This window comes from Vitis riparia, chromosome 17, assembly GCF_004353265.1.
Source record: "Vitis riparia cultivar Riparia Gloire de Montpellier isolate 1030 chromosome 17, EGFV_Vit.rip_1.0, whole genome shotgun sequence".
NCBI classification, from domain to species: domain Eukaryota; kingdom Viridiplantae; phylum Streptophyta; class Magnoliopsida; order Vitales; family Vitaceae; genus Vitis; species Vitis riparia.
In genome coordinates this window covers 14,225,657-14,246,416 of record NC_048447.1, presented here as the reverse complement: position 1 = coordinate 14,246,416, position 20,760 = coordinate 14,225,657, and the positions used below count along the sequence as shown (strand labels likewise).

The window sequence follows — 20,760 nt, the reverse complement described above, 5'->3', positions numbered from 1 at the left end:
CACATTAAGCAGAGAAGAAGAGGGATTGGGACTTGAGATATATAAAGCTAAGCGCGTTTTTCTGGCATGAACAGCTCAGCTATGCTTTATCCTACCAAATGAAATGGAACCCAGCACAAAACTTGTGCATCAAACCACTGACGAGCTTAATTCATGGAGGATATTAGGATTTCTACAGTAAGAAATGAGGAGGATGTAGTTATTTTAAGGCTCTTATGCTGACTTGTGTGTTTTTGTAATCATTTTGGGTTTATTCTATGTAGAAACTGTCTTCTTCATCATGTATTATAATGGAAAACCTACCTCTAGTTCATGATCAGTCATATAAGAAACAGATAACCAGGAAAATGGAAAGCTAGAGTATGAATTAAGTTTGATTTAATTGGTTATTTGGGCAAAACCAATTTGACCTCTTATTCAAGTTGCTGCAGTTACAAGGGAGATGCTTGTGTACCTTTGAAAAAGCGGGGAGATAGGAAGGCTTGAGATATAGTTAGCCATTTCTTCAGAGACACTTCTGGTTGCAAGGCATTTTTCAAATCCTTGTTTCCATGGGGATTCCTGGTTTAGAAGTCCAATGCTACTGCCCTTTAATTCCAAACATTCCTTTTCTACCAATTGTTCCTAATTAATGATTCCCTTACTGGGGAATTAGAAAATATAGGTGATTACCCACAAGCAATCATGTTTTATCTGTCCACTACAAGATGCTATAGAGCGTTGAACTAATAGCATAAAGAAAATCATTTGTGTTAATATGAATTGGACCATGAACTCTTTATCATTACATTGTGTTTCATTGTCCAAAAACTAAACCCATTAAAGCTCAAAGCCTTGAACTACTCCCAACTAGTCCAAAGTTTTCAGATGAGCCCAAGGCGCTGTAATTGGTTTCATCCACATCTTAATTAACCTCGATTGCAGGCCATTTCTTGTGGCCAAAGCATTGACACTTTTGATTAATTAAGAGATAGATTAACATCTGGGTATATAAAATATACATTACACGCTTCACCATTAGAAAATAGAATCAGCAATGACAAAGGGGGAAGTGTTTATACTTATTATTGAAGCAAGATGACTATAGAAATGGAGCAATCAGGGTTCGATGTATTGGGAAGAGAACTCAAAGAGATATACTGTGCAAGAAACCACAATCTGGGGGCGCAATACATGATGCGAGAGTGTCTTGATTGCCAGTGCCACAATGTTTGACTCTATCACTTCCCTTTAAACTCACATATTTGCTGCCACGCCATGACCCATAGGAAAGTTCTGCTATTCTACCCCTTGGAGACTGAAGGGGTTGTTCACATGCTATGTGGAATATGCAACCATACTGGATAGGTTTTTCAGAATGCTTCGATTGGCCTATTACCAACCTCAATAATAGCATATTATAACATGCGGAATGAAGGATATGTATACCAGGTGGGTGTTTTGAAAATTCAAATAGACCCTTGCTCCAAGATTGCTCATTTGGAGCACTGCTAGAGATGAGCCATCTTATCTGATGGTTGGTCCATTCAAGACTGCATTGAAAGGAAGCATACGAATGTAACCTGGAAGTTTGTTCAGGATGGAAGTACCTAGAGGTGAATAGGCGGTTCAACATCATGCTGGTTTGCTTATATGTCAATTAATTCAACCAGAAATGTCACAAAGATCAATCAACACAAGAACAAAATTAGAATCTTCTGCAAATGTAAAGTACTTACAAGTTAAATGACAGCAGACCAAATCCACCGAATATGAAAGAACATACGTGGTTTTACTTAATCTGAATGCACATTCTCTCTATGATCTTATATTGATCGCTACATATACTCTTCTTTCATGTTATACTCAAAAAATTCTTTCAGCGTAGTTAAAGTAAGAGTTTACTATCTCATGTTTCTTTAACATATTTACTTATTACCTTTCCGAACTCATTAAGACTCGCACCATTAAAAATATAATGAAAAAAAAATTAGCATTAGCCTTATGACCTTCATTATTAATTTTATCTCATTCTTATTTGGATTTAGATTCACCAATTGATCTTTTATTTTTGTTCACTAAAATGGGAGGTAACCGCATGTACTTCATTGCATTCCAAATACGTTCTCTTAACATTTTTATTAAAAAAAAATGTATTCCCATCCTACAAGTAGTAATTATTCTTATAAAAAAATAGAAGACAATTGATGGAATATCCAAGTCTCTGAGGGAGTGAGTGAACAAATAGTCAAAGTTTTATATATCGAAATTAAAAAATTATGTCTATTTTCTTATATGCCAATTAATTCAACCAAAAATAATAGAAAGATCAATCAACATAAGAACGTTGGACATACATGGAAAAAAAAATTTGTGAAGTCATTCACAAACCCTATAAATGTAAGAAAAACAATGATGGACCGAACAACTTTAAAATAAATCCATTAAACACAAAATAAATATAATTTTACATCATTCAAATATATATGCTCAAAAGTATTTTATATCTATGGATATATACATTCTTCTTTCATGTCTTCAATACGACAATTTGTACTCCTTAATAAATTAACTCAATCCTATATTGAAGTTTGTGAATCGATGTATTACAACATGTTTCTCTCAAAAAGACTTTCAAATCACATCTTGAAAGGCTTGAGAATTTAGAGTTTCAGGGCAAAACAATAACCATCTTTTCACTTTGTGCATCAACTTCTTTCTTATAAGGCATATAAAGATTAGGTTTTTATAGAAAAATCTGAAGAAAAAAAATAAATACTAAAAATTACAAAAACAAGAAAAACATTTTAATTGTTCATATAAGGCGATTGAATGTTAATGGGATGCCTAAACTTTCACCATAAAGTGTTTGAATGCTTGTAGGAGGTTTGAAGGTTCCTTATTCCTTCCCATTTTTTTTAACCATTTTCTCACTTTTTTTTTTTTCTAGATTTTCATATTATTGCCTTTTAAACTATCATTGCATCGTCATGATACTCCAAACACATTCTTATCTCTACCCAATTAATAATTTCAATAGCTTGATTCGATAAAAAAAAATAGTAAAAAAAACCAAAGAAAATAGATAAGATCAAAACCAATATATGAATAAAATAAAAAGGAGAATTATGTTTTAGGGGTAGATGGACCTCCAAATTAACAAAAGGTCGGTATAACTCTTCAAATTGAGTTGAAGGATATAAAGTAGAAACAGACAAATATACCTTTTAAGAACACATATAAAATATTTTATAAAATTAAATTAAATAATTTTTTTCAATAAATTTTTTTTCAAAAATACTAAATTAAATAAAAGTGGTTTTCAAAAATATTAAATTTTTTCAAAAATATTAAATTAAATAATTTTTTTCAAAAATATTAAATTAAATAAAACTATTTAAAAAAATATTAAATTAAATAAAAGTATTTTTAAAAAATATTAAATTACATAAAAGTATTTTTTAAAAATATTAAATTAAATCAAAAATATTTTTAAAAAATATTAAATTAAATAAAAGTATTTTTCAAAAATATTAATTTTTTTCTCAAAATCAATAAAGAGCATTTTTAGAAATACTGAAGGATAATATCCTTCAACTCAATTTTCATACTTTCATCGAGTCTTGGGCTCAATTTGAAGAGTTACACGAACCTTTTGTTAATCTGGGGGCCCATCTACCCCTAAAACATAATTCTCCCAAAATAAAATCATCAACCTAATCCAAGACACCGACATAACCAAATACCAATAAATGATGTTATGAAAGTACAAGATTATTTCTAATATATTTATCCCCAACTTAACCGCGCATTAATGTGAATGAGAATGACCCAAATTGGACTTATAAAAAATAATAATAATTTTTTAAAAAAAATACTACAGTTCAAAAAATATTTCCAAATCTATAATATTTGAAGGAATCTGATTGGAAATTATCTCTTAAATATAATAATTTTAAAAAACCTTTTTTTTAAATATGATAATTTAAGAAAGTATTTTCAAATCTACAACATTTTAAAAGATTATTTTGAGCTGATGTTATAGAAAATACTATAAATTTAAAAATAATTTCAAAACTATGATATTTTAATAAATATTTCTTCAAAAAAAAAAAAAAAAACAACACAATAGTATTGAAACCAACCCACTAGGAGTGTGTGGCTTAGTAGATGTGAGAGGCATTTATTGATTTGCTACATGATGTTCCCACTTGGCCTCACATGCCAATCCAAATCTCGGTTGGTATTGTACATTACCATTTGGATGAGAATGGATCCTCTGACTCTACTCCCACCCTGAAAAATTTAATGGCCGAACACACTATGTGGAAATGGAAAATCTTTAGTTGACAAATTTAGCCCACTCACCCGATTTATTTTAATTTTCTTGTCTTTATAAATTTACCCAAAAGTTTGCCCATATATTTCTCAAAATTTGGTAATTTTTCTTGGTGATAAAATATTTTTACTCTAACCTTATTAGTACATGCACTCAAATATTCACGATATTCGAATATAAGAAAAGTTTGACGGGACACCTATGATCTCAAACATTATCTACTCTCCTAAAAATAATTACTATCAAGAAAGACGTATATTTTAACCTTATAGTGCATTTACCTAGACATTTATAACATTGAAAAGTTGATGAACGTGATCAACCCTCTGATCTACCAATAACGATGATTTTTGAATTGTTCATAGAAAATTAAAGTTATCTTTCCATAAAATAATTTTAATGAAAATTCTAACATTTGAAGTTAGTTTCTTCAATTAAAATTATTAATATTTCTAAAAAAAAAAAAATTATTTCACTTCATACCTACCATCATAAATTAAGAAATAATTTGTCAACCGAAATATTTGGAATTATTGGCTTTCCCTCCTACTCTGGAGATTCTCTATTAATTGAGGTTGTTGGCTTGCGATCTTTCCCAATTTGCACATGTTTCCTATGCCATATAATACCTAACTTATTTACCATTTAATTTGAGGATGAAAACGTACCACAATAATTATTTCTGTTGCCATGTCTAAATCTATTTTATCATATTTATTACAAAATTTAAGAACTCAAACTCCCCCGTTACATTCGCAAAGAATTTTTCATTTTTAATATAATAAATAATGAATTTATCCTTATTATATATTTAATATAATTATATTATTTTTTTCCGAGATAACAACTGAGAGAAGGGTGAGAGTTTTATTATTGTATTTCTTTTGTGTTAATCTTTCATTGATTAACATGTTTTTAAGTGCTTGCGCATCTGGAAGACATAAAGCATCACATTCAATGTGCCGTGTGATTTAGTTAACAGTTTCCATCAATCTTCTGTATGTGAACCAAAATCCATTATGGACTGATGACAAAAGATTCTCCTAAATAAGTCAGAACCTAGGGTGCTTTGAAAGCAATTTCAGAAAAGAATGGCTGCCTCGGTGAAAAAACCTTTATATATATATATATATATAATATAGTTTCTAAATCATGGTAGATGTCAGTAGTCTCCCCAAGAAATTCCAACAAGGCTCTTCCGGAAGGATGTGGAGTGGAGATGGTATCCAGTGCAAGCGAGATATTGTCAGCCAGGTCTCAGAGTCTTGCAGCTTTTCTATCTGCTTGTGATGAATGACTTAATGTGGCTTCCATATGTCCTCGTGAGGGTGAGTTGTGGACAGCCACGTTCTCTTTGGAAGATTTTTATTTTATTTAGTTTTCGTCCTTTTTGGTAGGAGGGCCTGCATCGGAGCGGTTGTAGTTCCCAATTATTGGACGAAAACAATGTTTTTTAATAAAAATATCATGAGTTTAATACGCTTAACTTCCTCAATTTATTACGCATTTTATATATTGTCCATTTTCTTTCAACACCGTAACGTTTTTGTTGAACGGTGTTAGTTTTAATAGATGAAAATATTACGTATCATATTTGTGCTTTTTTTGTAATTGAATTTATAAATTTACCCTTACTTATTCATCATTGACATTCTATCCATTAAAACTAATAACATCCAACAAAAAAGGCACAATATTAATCCATTTCCTTTTAAGTTTAAAATTAAACAAATTATTCTTCAAACTTCTAAAATATCAATACTGTAACATTTTTGTTAAACGGTATTAGTTTTAATAGATGAAAATATTACGTATTATATATGTGCCTTTTTTTATAACTAAATTTATAAATTCACTCTTATTTATTCAATGACATTTCCATCCATTGAAACTAACAACATCCAACAAAAAAAACATAGTATTGGTATTTAAAAGGTTTGGAGGGTAATTTTTTTTATTTCTAATATGATGAGGTAATATATAAAATCCGCGATAAGTTTAAGTAATATGTAAAACATGTGATGAGTTGAGGGGTTAAAATGTATTAAATTCAGATATTATAGGCATAAGATAAGTTGTGAAATGAATATTAAAAGTAATATTTCAAGCTCGTGCAAGTGAACAGAAGTTACGGTGATTTTAAATCATTTAAAAATTATTCTCAAATCAATATTTTTTTTTAAATTCAATTTATACATGCACTAAAACTAATATTATTAATGTCAAATCTAAAAATTACGTTGTAACTCACTTCATTCCTCCGATATTTTTGTTAAAAAACATTATTTTCTTTTCCAAAAACTTTGTAATTTCAGTATTCAACTCTTTCACATTTTCATGTTACTGGGATCATGGGATCATTGAATGGTGATATTCTGAAGAATTAGTTGATGCTCATCACTTGATCTCCTATGGGCTATGCCATTAATTTTGTTGCTCATCACATCATCATTAAAGCCTTTTAACTCTAACCTGCTATCAAGGCTTCAAACTCATATCAATTCCTAGCTAATCTTCTTTTGAGTATTTATTTTTTATAAGAAAAATAAATCATAGAACACGTGTAAAACGATCATAAACATACTCGGGTATAAAACTAATATACTTGAAAGGGCACCCATTACACCATCGAGCAAGTGACTTTGCAGAATAAGTGACTTTTTCCATATCCATGAAAGTACTTTCCTTGTTTTGTAATAGAACTTTTCTATGATGGACAGAAGTAGAAATGATACAGGGTACCATAAAAATGGCTTCTTGCCAAGGGCACAGCAATTAATAGGCCTCCAAATCTCCTTGGGTCCTCTCTCTCCTTGCACTCGCTCCATTAATAACCAGTAACTACCCACGATCTGCCATGCCAATATACAAGTAGCTGCGTTTGGAAATGGGAATCCAACCATCATTCAAATGCAGGCCCTCCTCAACTGCTCAAATGATATAAACACTAGACCCACTCCCATCTGCTTAAAGGCAGAAATAAATAATGGAGTCTTGTTGAGCCACAGCCCTACAATCATCGTTGGCCATTATGAGTTTAAGAGGCTTCAAATAGGAAAGCAAGCCAGCAGGAAGGGCCACACTGGGGATTTAAAGCTCCAAAATGCAGTTGGCCATGACTTATCTTGTGCCACTGCACCTTTCTTACAGTTTTGGTCACCCTGATTACTGCTGGTTAACTGGTTTAATACTTTTCATAGTTAATATACTGGTTTACTGACTCCATCAATGGGTCCAATGATTGCTAAAATTTTCAAATTTTTTCCAACTTCCAGTGCTCTCAATTAAATTTGCATTGATTTTACATCAATTTGATTCTTACATAATTTTGTATTACAATTCGATTCCTATACCATAGGTGATGAGAGATTTTTTATTTTTTGGGTCCGCATGTGGGGTATATGACTCATTATGAAGTAATTGAAGTAAAACTAATCTAACTCTATGATATATATATATATATATATATATATATTATTTTTTAATATTTATAATTAAAATATTTAAATTTTATAAATTAATTTTTTTATTATTTTATATAATATATAATATTATTTTATAAATATTCTTTTAGTTCTTCTTTTTTAATTATAAATTTAATTTTATAATAAAAAAATTATTTTACAAAATAAGTAATATAAAAAATAAAAAAATGATAAAAATAAATAAATTTATGATATAAATTATATTATTTATAAAATAAATATAAAAGAGATAGAGTATGATATATCTTATAAGATAGTAATGTAATAACTTATTATTTCTTTGTTCATGACATGGATGGAATCGATGGATTGTCTTCGTCAAACATGATTTGAGGATGCATTATCTTCTATGTAAAACGAGGGAAAAAAAAAAACATAAGCCTTTAGAGCTATATAATCCCACTCAATTGCATTTTCATTCTACACCAAACAGCCATATCTCCTTTTTATGTCAGTTTCAGCTAGAATGAAATCCAATGTTTGTCGGCATTCTGTATCTCTCCTCCTTCTCTTTCTCTCAGCGTTCTTCTTTCCTAGAGCCGAAGCTCTAACAAAGCAGAGGGGTTCAAACCTTTCGGTTTCAGCTGTTCTCGTGTTTGGAGACTCAACAGTTGACCCCGGCAACAATAACTACATTCAAACTGCTTTTAGAAGCAATTTTCCACCATATGGGAGAGAATTTGAGAACCAAGAGCCCACCGGGAGGTATACCGATGGCCGGCTTGCCACAGATTTTATAGGTAAGTTGGAGTTGATTGTATACTTTTGAAGGTCAAATGAGGGTTTGAGTGATTGACTTGGGTTGATTTGGTTGTGTCCACACAGTTTCGTATGTGGGTCTGAAGGAGTACGTGCCTCCATATTTGGACCCAACGCTTAGCTTGGAGGAGCTCATGACAGGAGTCAGTTTCGCCTCCGGCGGCTCTGGATTTGACCCACTCACCCCAAGAATAAGTGTCTCTGTCTCCCTCTTTTTCTCTCTCACACACATCCACAAATGTACAATATATTTTACCTTGTTATGTATACTTATACTCAATTCTTTTGGAGGAGCAATTTAGCGAATTTGATCAAAAAATTTGGCATCCCTCCATTGAAATAGCATGAATATGATAAATTCAGGAAGGAATATGAACAAAACCTTTGTACCCAAGAAAAGAATCAGGGCGTGAAAAAAGGGAATGTTGATAGCTAGTTTGTAATACCACCTATGGCCATGTATCTACTGATCATACGAGTTGTATTCATGTACGGCCACATTTCTAGGTGACCCAACCAAGTATCCAACTGCTCTCATGCTCTTTATGATACTTGAATTTCCAAAAGGAGAAAAATGAATTTTCATTTGGTTCATTTGTTCACACTTAATTTTGGAAATTGTCAATTTCATTTTGTTTTGTTGCAGAATACAATTGAAATACCCAAGCAAGTGGAGTACTTTAAAGAGTATAGAAAACGACTTGAGCTCGCAATTGGGAAGGAGAGGACTGATAATCTGATCAAGAAGGCCCTCTTTGTCATTAGCGCTGGGACGAACGATCTCGTTGTAAATTACTTCACTTTGCCTGTTCGAAGAAAGAGCTACACAATCTCAGGTTACCAACATTTCTTGATACAACAAGTTGAACAACTCATACAGGTTTGTTCCACCAACTATGGCTACATGGAAAATACATATAACTACATGAAATTAAAGATAGTAGCTGACACTGCAATTAGATGAAATTGGTAGCTGACATCCCTGCAACTATGTTCATATATCACTGGTGAGTGGTGAGTAGTAGTAGTAGGAGTAGGCAATTGTATGGATTTGATGATTGGGTTCTCATTAGTCAGCAGTCATTTATGAGGTGGGACATGGGAGAGTTCGGTGGTGTAGTTAAAAGACATGAATTCAGAAATGCATTTCAGATGGGAGCAGTGAACAATGGGGAAGAGCTCATAGAAAACCTGATGAAGAAACCATGCACAAACTTCTTGAAAGTGATCAGGACTGATAGGAAATGATAAATCTTGTGAATACTCATTTCAAAGCTTTTTGATATCAAGAGAGGTAGATGGAATAACATTTTTCCTATCCAAATTTATTTAGTGGCAGTGCAGTAGGTAAAAATTTAAAACTATGGGGAATCTTTGAACTATCAGCCTATCACTTTAATGGGGTTCCAAAGGGGCCATGAAGGGAGTAAATGCATGGGAAATTATGCATAATTAATATTTCCAACAGTGGCCATGGTTTCCCTGGCCTTTTGAGCAAGCTTACTTGGCATTTAGGTTGTTGGTCCACATTTTCAGGCCTACATAAATATTTTCTGTCCTGGTCCCTAGAAACTTGTGCATACTAAAGCATTTTCATTTCATTCTTTGATGACAATTGGCAATCTAATTGAAATTTTGATCATGGAGTGTACAGAGTTTATGGGACCAAGGTGCTCGAAGAATCGCTTTCGTAGGAATGCCTCCAATTGGGTGTTTACCGGTGGTCATCACGCTTAATTCAGATAACGCCTTGCTGCAACGAGGCTGTATAGAAGAGCTTTCCTTAGTTGCAAAAGACTACAATTCGAAGCTCCAAAATAAGTTGAAGGCCATACATAAAAACTTGGCACATCTTGGTGGTAAGATATTTTATATTGACATATATGGACCTGTGACCAACATGATCCGTGGCTACGACAAGTTTGGTACGTCAAACAATTTCATAATATCTAAACCTATGAAAACTTATTAAATTTTGGGAATTTTTATAAATCACAAATATATGAAATGTGAGTGATTTTGTAGGATTTGAAGAGGTTGCCAACGGTTGTTGTGGGAGCGGTATGATCGAGGCATCATTTTTGTGTAATCCGAATTCATATGTTTGTCCAGATGCATCCAAGTACATATTTTGGGATTCGATACACCCAACCGAGAAGACGTACTACATTGTATTCAAGTCCCTTCGACACATTATTGATATGATAAGCAACTAATCAAGGACTAAGATTTGATTAATTTAATGTTTTATTAAACTTATTGGATGATGGGTTATATTGGAGTGCGTCCAATAAGGGAAGCTAAGAAGTTGTAAATTAATTGTCAGTGACTAAGACGGTAAATTTGTATTTCATTGTTGGCCAATTTACAAAGTTAAGGGAATGTGTCAACTCTTGTGAAATTTGGGTTCTAGTTGTGTTCTTCCTTTTCTTCTTCTCTTATTTGAGTATAACTTAGAAAGCTATTGTTTCATCTTCAAATAACTTTGTGGTAGATATCTGGGAAACCATCTTTTCAAGCTTTTTGCAAAAACACTATTATGGTGAGAGTGGGAAGAGGTTGATTAGGCGTACTATGCTCTCACAATCAAGTCAACCATAAACAATAGAAAGTTTTAAAAGATAGATAAACATTGTTGTTCTTTTTTTATATCCATTGAAGAGTTGTTTTGGATTTAAAGTTCGTTGTTAGATGAAATTATGTCATGAAGTTACTATTGGAGTGAATGCGTAGCCATGATGTAATTGATATAAAGGTTGGTCTAGGCAATGAGGGAGGGAGGACAATTGTTATAGCATTAATGTCACATTTGTTGCACTAAAACTGTCTTGGTACTAAATTAATGCTTGGATTACCCATTATGAGCTTAAGTGACCTGAGTAGATATTGGACTTGGGTCACTTAATCTAATTTTAATTGATAAACTAACCCATCAATATTTCAATTAATCAATCAGTCTAATCTAGGAATATTGTTCACTAATTTTTACAATATTATGTAATTATTAAAACACATTTATGCACATAAGTGAACTTAGAGTCGATTCAATCTTCATAAACATGCCAACAAGGTATGTGGGTTCCAATGGGGACATTAAAACCTATAGGATAGTATTGGTTCTCTCAAAATCCAATTTTGACATTGACTCAACATCTCACTATAAAGAGTCAATTGTACTTCAATACTTCATGTATATTACAATGAGACACTAAGTGCTTAGGCTCATGACCTGTTATCCATTGTATACAATCTACCTATAAATTAATATTCATAATTTAACAAATTGAAAACTATCAACTTATTGAGATTACTTCTAGTATCCTTGAGTTTCAAATCCTCTTATAGTGTGGTGAATTTACATATGTTAGCCCACTAAAGCTAATGTCAAATTCCACTTAAGTAACTAAATACACATTTTTAGGATCGCCCAATATGACACATTATCACAATTTCATAAAATATCATGGTGTCCCTATTGAGAATATTTATTGTTATTGACTTTCACTAATGGTGACCCAATCCATATGTAATATATGATCACTTTAGAATTTCATTCATAAGTCAAAGTCACTGTTAATTTTAGCATAAGCTCAATATTTTTTTTGTTGAGATAGAGTCCTTAAAAGTAAGACATGATGTGACAAAATTAGACATAAGTTTTCACATTTTTATTTATTGTTTTCGTTGATATTAATTTGATCATTCAAGTCTAAGAACCTATTGTGATCAAGTTACTTACTTACTTGCAAGAAACTTATAATTTGAATCTTTCATGTAACTTTAAATGCACTCAAATCATGTACAATGCAAGAGAAATAGTCGAGAATGCTCATAAGATGTAATGCATGAAATAAAAATGGATTAAAGTGCAACTAGAATTTTATTAAATAAATAATAAATTTCGAATTTATTGCATCATGTCATGCTTTAAAAGACTCTGTCATAACACATTTATCATCAAAAAGGGTTTTTCAATCTTAAGTTTTCATACTAAAACAATTTAAGTCATTAAAGGTTATTTGTGCATCATTTTTTTTTTTCTATTTTTTTAACCAATAGTTCATCAGCAAGTCAACCAAATGGACTAAGAGGTCAACCAATTGAACTAAGCAATCGATCGATTCAAGAAAATTTTCAAAGTAGTAGAAGCTTATCCTAACCAGTTGCCTCGACTGATTGAGGTACTAATTAAGCCCCAATTGCTTGGTTATTCGAGCTCTTGTGATCTAATGATCACTTTTTATACCTATTACCACCTAACGACTAATAGTTGGTTCAATTAGTTGGTCTACTAAATAACCTCAAATTGCGCATAACAGCTAATTTGAGCTTCCAACTCTTATTTAGATTCTCCAAACTTATAACAGATAGATAAAAAAGTTCTAAATCATTTTTTAATATTATTTTAGACTTAGGAAATGTTTTTAAAGTGCAATTGCTTTCAAATTTATATTTCATCTTAGTACACCATCCAACCCTAGTTTCCTTGTATTTCATGGTGCAAATTTGTAAACTACGAGTTTTTTTATTTTTATCAAGTCTTTTCTTATATACCTTGTGAGGTGGACTCAAATATGAAATATCACTTAAGGTAAAAACTTATGTGTGAGGTATTACTTAGAAAGTGTTTGATAAATCAATTTAATAACTAAAATGACTTAACGACTTAATTTATATCAACCTCAAATTTTTTTTGTAAACATAGTTTTAGATTTAAGCAAGAATAAGTTTGAAAGTGAGACACTTCTTGAAGAAATTGTAAATGTCCAATAGAGTCAATCAATCTAATTGTAATATTTGAAGGTTTAGGAAAACCTTGAAATAGTGGAACTACCCGATTAAAAGTTTGAGGGGAGTGGATATAGGTTTTGATTTTACTACAAAACCAACGTATGCAAGGGGAAGAAAGCGTCACCCTTATCAAATATCTTGGTGCATTGGCCCACTAGTCTGAACTGTGAAGCCCACCATTTACACGCGAGGCCCTGCATTCCAGTTACATATTTTTCTTCCCTTTTGTCTTTTTCTTCTCCAACTTCATAGTTTACACACAGTTGCATGAGAATTCAGGGTTCTTCGTGGATTACTGCCACAGAACTTAAATTGAAGCTGTGACGCTTCACAAATTATGTTGTGAAAGTTACATGATTTTCTATCCCTATTTTCAATTTAATAACTTGTAGACATATTAGCAAATTAAATTGATCTAATGACTTTAAATTCGGTTCTTTTATTCAGACTTAGACAAATCAAACCTATTCATTTGTCATAGAGATAGACAATTAATCAAAGGTTCGGAGAAAGCATGTGTAAACAAACATTAAGTTGGAGCTCTTTCTTGTCTATCTCCAACATTAAAAAACATGATAGAAACCATTAGCACCAAGTTCAAGATCGAAGTTACTGCCAACACAAATGATCCTTAGAGCAAGAGATCCCGGTCGAGAGAATTCACCACATCATCTGCTATAATTTTGTACATGTTTTCTGAAGGATGAACAGCATCCCAGAACAGATACTTGCTTGGATCTGCACAGGTGCTCAACCCCCTGCATGACTCCGCATATTCGACCGTCCCCGACCCACAACACCCCTTTGTGGTCACCGTAAAACCTGCAAATTCTCATAAATTGTCAGCGATTTCCCTCATTCATAGTCTGTTTGGAAGCAACTTCCCTAGCACATCATGTTGGATGCACTTACCGTATTGTTTGGGGTTGTTCATCGCTCGTTCTACCGTCCCATATATATCTGCATATGCAGTCTTTAACCTTAAGGATGTTCTTAAGATGGCCAATTTTTCTTTGATCTTAGAATTGAATGAGGCGGCTGCTTGGTTGTAACTTTCCACACAGCTTGTCTCGTCCTTTAGTGTCTTCACTAGTGGCATGCACCCCAATGGGGGTATCCCAACTACCACCAGTCTTCTAGCGCCTAGTCTATGCATCTCCTGCAGCCACACAATGCAATTAAAAAATGTTTGGCGCAATGGGTGAAAAGGGAAGATAGAAACTGTGAATTAAATGAAAGACAAAAAGAAATCAGACATGAGAGAGGAGTAGCTCATGACAGAATTAAATGAAAGACAAAAAGAAATCAGACATGAGAGAGGAGTACCTCAATGTCATGAGCCATGCAAGAGATCAAGTAATTCTCATATTCTTCCAAAGTGTACTGCTCCGAGCGAGTGGGTTCCAGGAAGTAGTTTTGGAGGAAGTCATTTGTGCCCATACTCATAACGAATAGTGCTCTTCCGAGTATTTCCTCTGCCTTCTTCTTTCCCACCAGTTGCCTCAGGTGGATCTTGTAATGCAGGAAATACTCCAACTGTTTGGAAACTGGGAACACATTCTGTTTCATAAAGCCATAAAATAGCATGTAAAAGAAGTCAGCTCATAATTTGTGGTGGATCCGGCTGGACATACTAAAATGCTGCTTGAATTATGGACCAAATCAGAGACTTACCGAGAGATTGGCGGTGAGGTCATCGTAACCGGAAGCAGATGATGCAAAACTAACTCCATGTAACAGATCTGCCTTCTGTATGTGTGGGTCAAGAAAGGCTGGAATTATGTTTCTGTAACCCAATGCCTCCGCTGCAGAAAAAGAAACGAAGAACTGAGCCCATCATATCTATTACACAACTGTAGTCACATGTTTTAATTATTTCGCTGGACTAGGACACATGATGGATAAAATAAAAATAAAAAATAAAATAAACAATAGAGAAAGGACATGCTACATCTTTTTCTCAAGAGAAATTTGTTGATCCAAAAAGTATTTTAAACAAATCAGCAAGCTAAGATAATCAGACTCAATTTTCCTGGTAAAGTAGGAACATGATATTTTCCAGCACCTAACACCATTAATTTTCATATGCATGCTAGCTAGCTGATGGCAACCTGTTCTAAATTGTCATCCAAAGCTAGTAAATGTATAATAAAGTAGTGGCAGAGAGCAGTGCCAGTGAATATACCAATGAAGTCAGTGGCCAGTCTTCCATTACTGAACCTCCCCGTGGGGCGGCCATTGAGGAAGTTCTTCCCATATGGAGGGAAGTTTCCCTTCATCATAGTATCAAGTCGGTTGTTGTTTCCGGGATCAACGCTGGAATCCCCAAACACCAAGATGCACGTCACATTGTTCCGAGCTGCCAACTGCCTCAGCTGATGGATGTCCACAGCTCGAGCCAGCAATGGCGTGACAGCTAGAGAGAAAAGTACCAGCAATGCCAACCTCATCCTCATCACCATATCAGCACTGTAACTGAACTTTTTGATGAATTTTTGAGGAAGAGAAAATGAAGTTTGATGGAGTAGAAAGAAAGCTAGGGTGCTGCAGTTTCTGGGGCTGTGACGAGACTCCGCAGACCATTTCTTCTTAAATAGGCGGGGAAGTTTGGTTGTGTTGGTTGAACATTTAAGCATGTGACCAAAAGAGGTAAAATCGATGCAGCGGTTGGTGAAAAATGTTTCCTCCTAGGTTTTATGGTAAGAATTTATTTATAGCAGGATTTTAACGGTAAAATCTTTCCTCTTAGGATATATGTGCTAGCACAAGGAATCCAAATTTGTCTTATATATAATTAGTGGTATCAGTAGGTTTTCAAGGAGTAAAAACCTTCACTACAACAAAAATAATTTATGGTGTCACTTTTAAAATAATGACATCATATGACTTAAAATTCATAAAGGTGATACATCATATAAAAAATTTTAATTAGGATGGATGATATTAATTTTAAGTTTAGTGTCAGTTTTAAAAAAGTGACACCATATAAAATAAAATTTTAAAATATTATAACTAAATGGGCCCACTTTGAGAATAATGATAGTATATTAAAAAAAAAACTCATTGTTTCCACATTCCCACAATCCAAAAAAATCTCATTCCATAACCCATAACCATAACTTTCTTCTACCTCTCTTCTCACACCCGTAGTTCACACACAACTGCTCTTCTCTACTTCTTGGACTCTCAGGTAACCCAAAATCTCTTAGATCTATCAATTTTTTTATTTTTTATTAATGCCAAAATCTTTATTAGCACAACTGATTTACATTCATTGATTTGGTATATTTGTAATGTAGATTGTGTAAATAATGTTTTTTTTTTTTATTGAGTTGCAGGAAAGTAAAAATTAGGTTTAACATTCCACCATATCTTTTGTTTCATTATTTTTACCTTCTTTTCTTATTATTTTTATATGCGTTCACCAAAATTTAGAGTAATTTGAGATTGATGATGAAATTTCCCTTTCAAGGTTAAAAAATTTCTATAAAATCCTTTTATTACATAAATTTCCTTCCATAAAACTTTTTTTTTTTAAAAAAAAGATATTTTATAATTTTCTTTTGATTTTCTATGAAATTTCCTTTAATTTGTTTATTTTCTAAGAATATTATAATATGTTGTGATGAAGATATTGGTTGGTAATATTTGAAAAATAACCTTTGAGAAAATTATTCTCAATATTGTCATATCCCTTAAAAGGATTCTAAAAATTTGTTTTATTTTTGTCTTCTTTTCTTATTGTTTTTATATGCATTGACCAAATTTTGGAGTAATTTGAGATTGATGATGAAATTTTCCTTTCAAGGTTAGGAAATTTCTATAAAATCCTTTTATTACAAAAAATTTTCCAATCCCTTCCATAAAACTCTTCATTTTCTTCATTTTTCTTTTTTCTGAAAAAGATATTTGATAATTTATTGATCTAAAAAATATCAAAAGTAAAATTTAAAATATTGAATATCTTTTCCTTTGATGTTTTTAATCTTTTATTATTTTTATTTGAACATATTTTTCATATCTAGATTTTTTATTAATTATTTTAATTAGAAAAAATAAATATTAATTGGAGTTATGACTGAAAAATTAATAATTTTTATGAAAGGTTCTTTAATTATTTCTCATACTAATTTTTCTCTTAACATTTTTTAATAATGAATTAGGTTTTTTGTCTTATATACACAATCTTCAAACTTGTTATAATATCATGTCCTCTCATATTAGTAGTTGAAAACATTTTTATATTTTGTTACTAAAATTTTATTTTATATAATTGAGATGAAATTTAATGGACATTGTTATTTCACAAAATGAACATTAAAAAAATATTGAAATTAAAAAAATCCTTCCAAGAAATAAAAATATATATATAAAAAGAATTAAATGTTAAAAATGATTTTTAAAAACACAATGAATTATAAAAAAAAAAAATTTAAAAGTGCATATTTTAAGTGGAAGATTACTATTTTCTAAAATTTTAGATTTATTTTTTGATTTTCTAGTTTTGCTTTATTTTTTATTTTCTTGAATTATTTTTATTTGAGTTCAAATGTAACTGTTTTGTTATGAGATTCATTAAAGAGATAATTGTGGATTCTACAATTATTGTATTAAAGGTTTTACTCATTTAATGAATTGTACTTAGTTTCATACTTCCAATTATTATGATATTATTGTTATTCTCATTTGATTTCAGTTTTATGATAAAAAAAAAATTCTCAGGTAGAATTTGATGAAATTAGAGGAGAATTAACTTATTTTGTGTTATAACTAATCATGAATCATATTGATAAATCATGATCATGCATAGTGAGTCCCTTAGTTGTTATATGAATTTTCCATTAGTATTGTATAACATTACTTATTCTTTACAAACTATTTTTATATCAAAATGAGAAAAAGAAAAAAAGAAAACATTAGTACTTAGATTTGTTTATATTTTATAACATCAATTAATTTTTATTTTCAATAAAACTCTAAATCTCATTAAACTATGAAATGCAGGTATACACTTTTGGGAAGACATTATGAAGAATAAAAAGAAAGGAGAAAGAAATAACAACATTTTGGGTTTTTAGATGTGACTCTTATGCCATACATTATAGGACATCAATGTTACTTTATTTGGTATTGAGAATTTTGGGTTTCTGGATGCAACTCTTGTGTCATTTTATGATTAACCGGTTTTATGCATATGAAATGCAGGTATACATGAATGTTGGAATGTTTAACATTTTTAAATCATATTTTAATATGTATTCACATTTCTTTTTTAGTTTCGGTGGGTTTGATGTACTATCATTTTGTAACATTTGATATACAAATATCATTGGATGATGTAATGTATTACAGGTTAATCTATAAGCATTACGAAAATATAAGTTAAATGTGATATGATTATTATATTTATGGACAAAATATACACAAGTTGATCTTATTTGTTAATAAGCATTACAAAAATCAACAGGCTAATTAATAAAAAACAACCATATCTTCTATAATCATTTACAATGATGTGACACAATAGCTCAAAGGTGATGCATTTAACATGACACCATAACTAAAAGGTGATGCATTTAATATGACATCTTATATATCTCATGCAACTCTATATCAAATTAAGTATAACTAAAAATATATGATGTCGTTTCTGAATATGTCACCATTTATCTGCTTTGGTGTCGCTTCCAAATATGTCACCAATTGGTACCCTCTATGGTGTCGGTGGATAAGGTGACGCTATGTTGTAGCGACACCCTATGTTATATAGTGACTCATTATAAATGTCACCATATCTCTTTTTTCTTGTAGTGCTTGTTGTGATCCTCAAAAAGATCCAAACCTCGAGATGCGTATAAACCTTTCTACAATGGTGCTAATTGATTTTTAAATGAGATGGCTAATGCCTTATACGTAACCCTGTCGTAAGCCTCAAGATGGTGTCGAGATAACTAGTGCCCTATGCATCAACATGTGATATTAATCAATTTGGTATATATATATTGTCAATATCATATCTAATGTGTACCACAAAAAAAAATTTGGGTCTTACATTACGACATCATCATGTTTATCATTCATTGTTTGCAGCCTTGTTCCATCTTAATCTATGCAACAATCTCGAGATGACTGCATGCTCATAAAATAATTGAACCTCCCAGACTTCAAGACTTTCTAATGTCAGTTATTAACTTATGTGACAGCCTCATTAGTCCATCTTTATAGCCACCTACTGTTTGTCTTCCAACAGAGGCCTGAAATGCTTACGAGTCCCATCAAATTTTCAAAGGATATGGGTCCCATAGAGGCTAACACAGCTATGGTGTTGATAATGGATATCAGGCTAAGAGATACAGGTGGACTCTAATTAGCTTTGGCCGGCATGCCACATTAATTGGGCGAGTGGTTGTTCCAGCTAACCTGTTTATTTCAAAGCCAATAACTGGCATGTTTCCTTCTTTCACTAAAGCAGCCTTCAATTTTTGTGTACGGAATTTACCTTTCAGATTTCATTACAAAGCAGCATCTGGAACCATGGAATTCATGTGGGTGGGAGTTGAGGACATTAACTTGGATTCAAGACTCTTACCAACCAGAGACACCCTGCACACCATATACCTAAACATGCCACATGCCATGGTGTGTGGCTAACATATTTTAGTCATACTGTTGACAATGAACTGGGTCTTGGTTGTCTCCTCAAATCACTTGGAAAATCCATATATATGAATTGGGATTTTTTACTTTTATATGAGAAAGCGTTTTTCAAGCACTTGCCTCTGGCATTCCTACTACGGCCCTGCAAATTGTCGTCTAATGAATGGGCTCAACGAATCTTCTTAGAAGTGTAAGGATATAATAAATATTAGGATGTGATAATGTTGGAATTGAATGGTGTTTCCAAAGGAGTTGACAGGGAACATTAAAGCTGAAGCTTTGCCTTTCACACTGGGTTGTCCTTAGGGAGATTTAGCTTGCATGGGGGCTTTCCAAACTTATAAAAGAGGCCAGTTAACCATCAAAATACGTTTGGCATTAATGGACATAGACCAGTATACCAATCATATTGAGATCAATTGCCCCAATCGCTCTCTTCATGTCGATCCCCGACGAGTTGCATCAACCAGCTCCTTCATTACCCCCGTCGTTCTTGCTTGCTGTTGTCACCTATATTTCACCGATTTTCAACTTTTCAACTCCCCTCATGTCTTAGGCCCTTATGGGTTCGACGATGTTAAGGCTTTTGTTTAGGATTGGTATCTTTAAGGACATCAAAGTTTAGTCAAAGCCCACGGTTAATAGGCTTGATAAATATACTATTTGGATTAATTAAACTAAATCAACTGCTAAAGGAGTTTGACAAATAAGATATGAAAACATCACTTTAGCTTCCTAGGTAACCTGATA

The 20,760-nt window shown here is 32.2% G+C and overlaps 2 protein-coding genes across 2 annotated transcripts; one reads left to right on the top strand and one right to left on the bottom strand.

Annotated features, from left to right (window-relative positions):
* The first annotated feature begins 8,196 nt into the window (after positions 1 to 8,196).
* On the top strand, positions 8,197 to 10,974 carry LOC117903992 (GDSL esterase/lipase At5g45960). Its single transcript, XM_034816523.1, has 5 exons — positions 8,197 to 8,543; positions 8,629 to 8,759; positions 9,209 to 9,442; positions 10,217 to 10,487; positions 10,588 to 10,974. Exons 1-5 carry the CDS (start codon positions 8,252 to 8,254, stop codon positions 10,776 to 10,778), a joined length of 1,119 nt encoding a protein of 372 aa, XP_034672414.1. The 5' UTR covers positions 8,197 to 8,251; the 3' UTR covers positions 10,779 to 10,974.
* A 2,789-nt stretch (positions 10,975 to 13,763) lies between these two features.
* Positions 13,764 to 15,923, bottom strand: LOC117903925 (GDSL esterase/lipase At5g45950). The gene is made up of 5 exons (XM_034816434.1): positions 15,539 to 15,923; positions 15,028 to 15,158; positions 14,680 to 14,913; positions 14,266 to 14,512; positions 13,764 to 14,175 (listed from the first exon to the last, which is right to left on the bottom strand). The coding sequence occupies exons 1-5, from the start codon at positions 15,813 to 15,815 to the stop codon at positions 13,985 to 13,987; spliced, it is 1,080 nt and encodes a 359-aa protein (XP_034672325.1). The 5' UTR covers positions 15,816 to 15,923; the 3' UTR covers positions 13,764 to 13,984.
* Positions 15,924 to 20,760: the final 4,837 nt, after the last annotated feature.

Excerpts from the sequence above, each read along its gene's own strand:
- LOC117903992 (XM_034816523.1), top strand. The coding sequence starts at position 8,252 with ATGTCAGTTTCAGCTAGAATGAAATCCAATGTTTGTCGGCATTCTGTA. Across the intron at positions 8,760-9,208 it reads CACTCACCCCAAGAATAAGT|AATACAATTGAAATACCCAA; the intron begins GTCTCTGTCTCC and ends GTTTTGTTGCAG. Across the intron at positions 9,443-10,216 it reads AAGTTGAACAACTCATACAG|AGTTTATGGGACCAAGGTGC; the intron begins GTTTGTTCCACC and ends TGGAGTGTACAG.
- LOC117903925 (XM_034816434.1), bottom strand. The coding sequence starts at position 15,815 with ATGGTGATGAGGATGAGGTTGGCATTGCTGGTACTTTTCTCTCTAGCT. Across the intron at positions 15,159-15,538 it reads ACTGGCCACTGACTTCATTG|CGGAGGCATTGGGTTACAGA; the intron begins GTATATTCACTG and ends CTTTTTCTGCAG. Across the intron at positions 14,914-15,027 it reads ACCTCACCGCCAATCTCTCG|AATGTGTTCCCAGTTTCCAA; the intron begins GTAAGTCTCTGA and ends TTTATGAAACAG.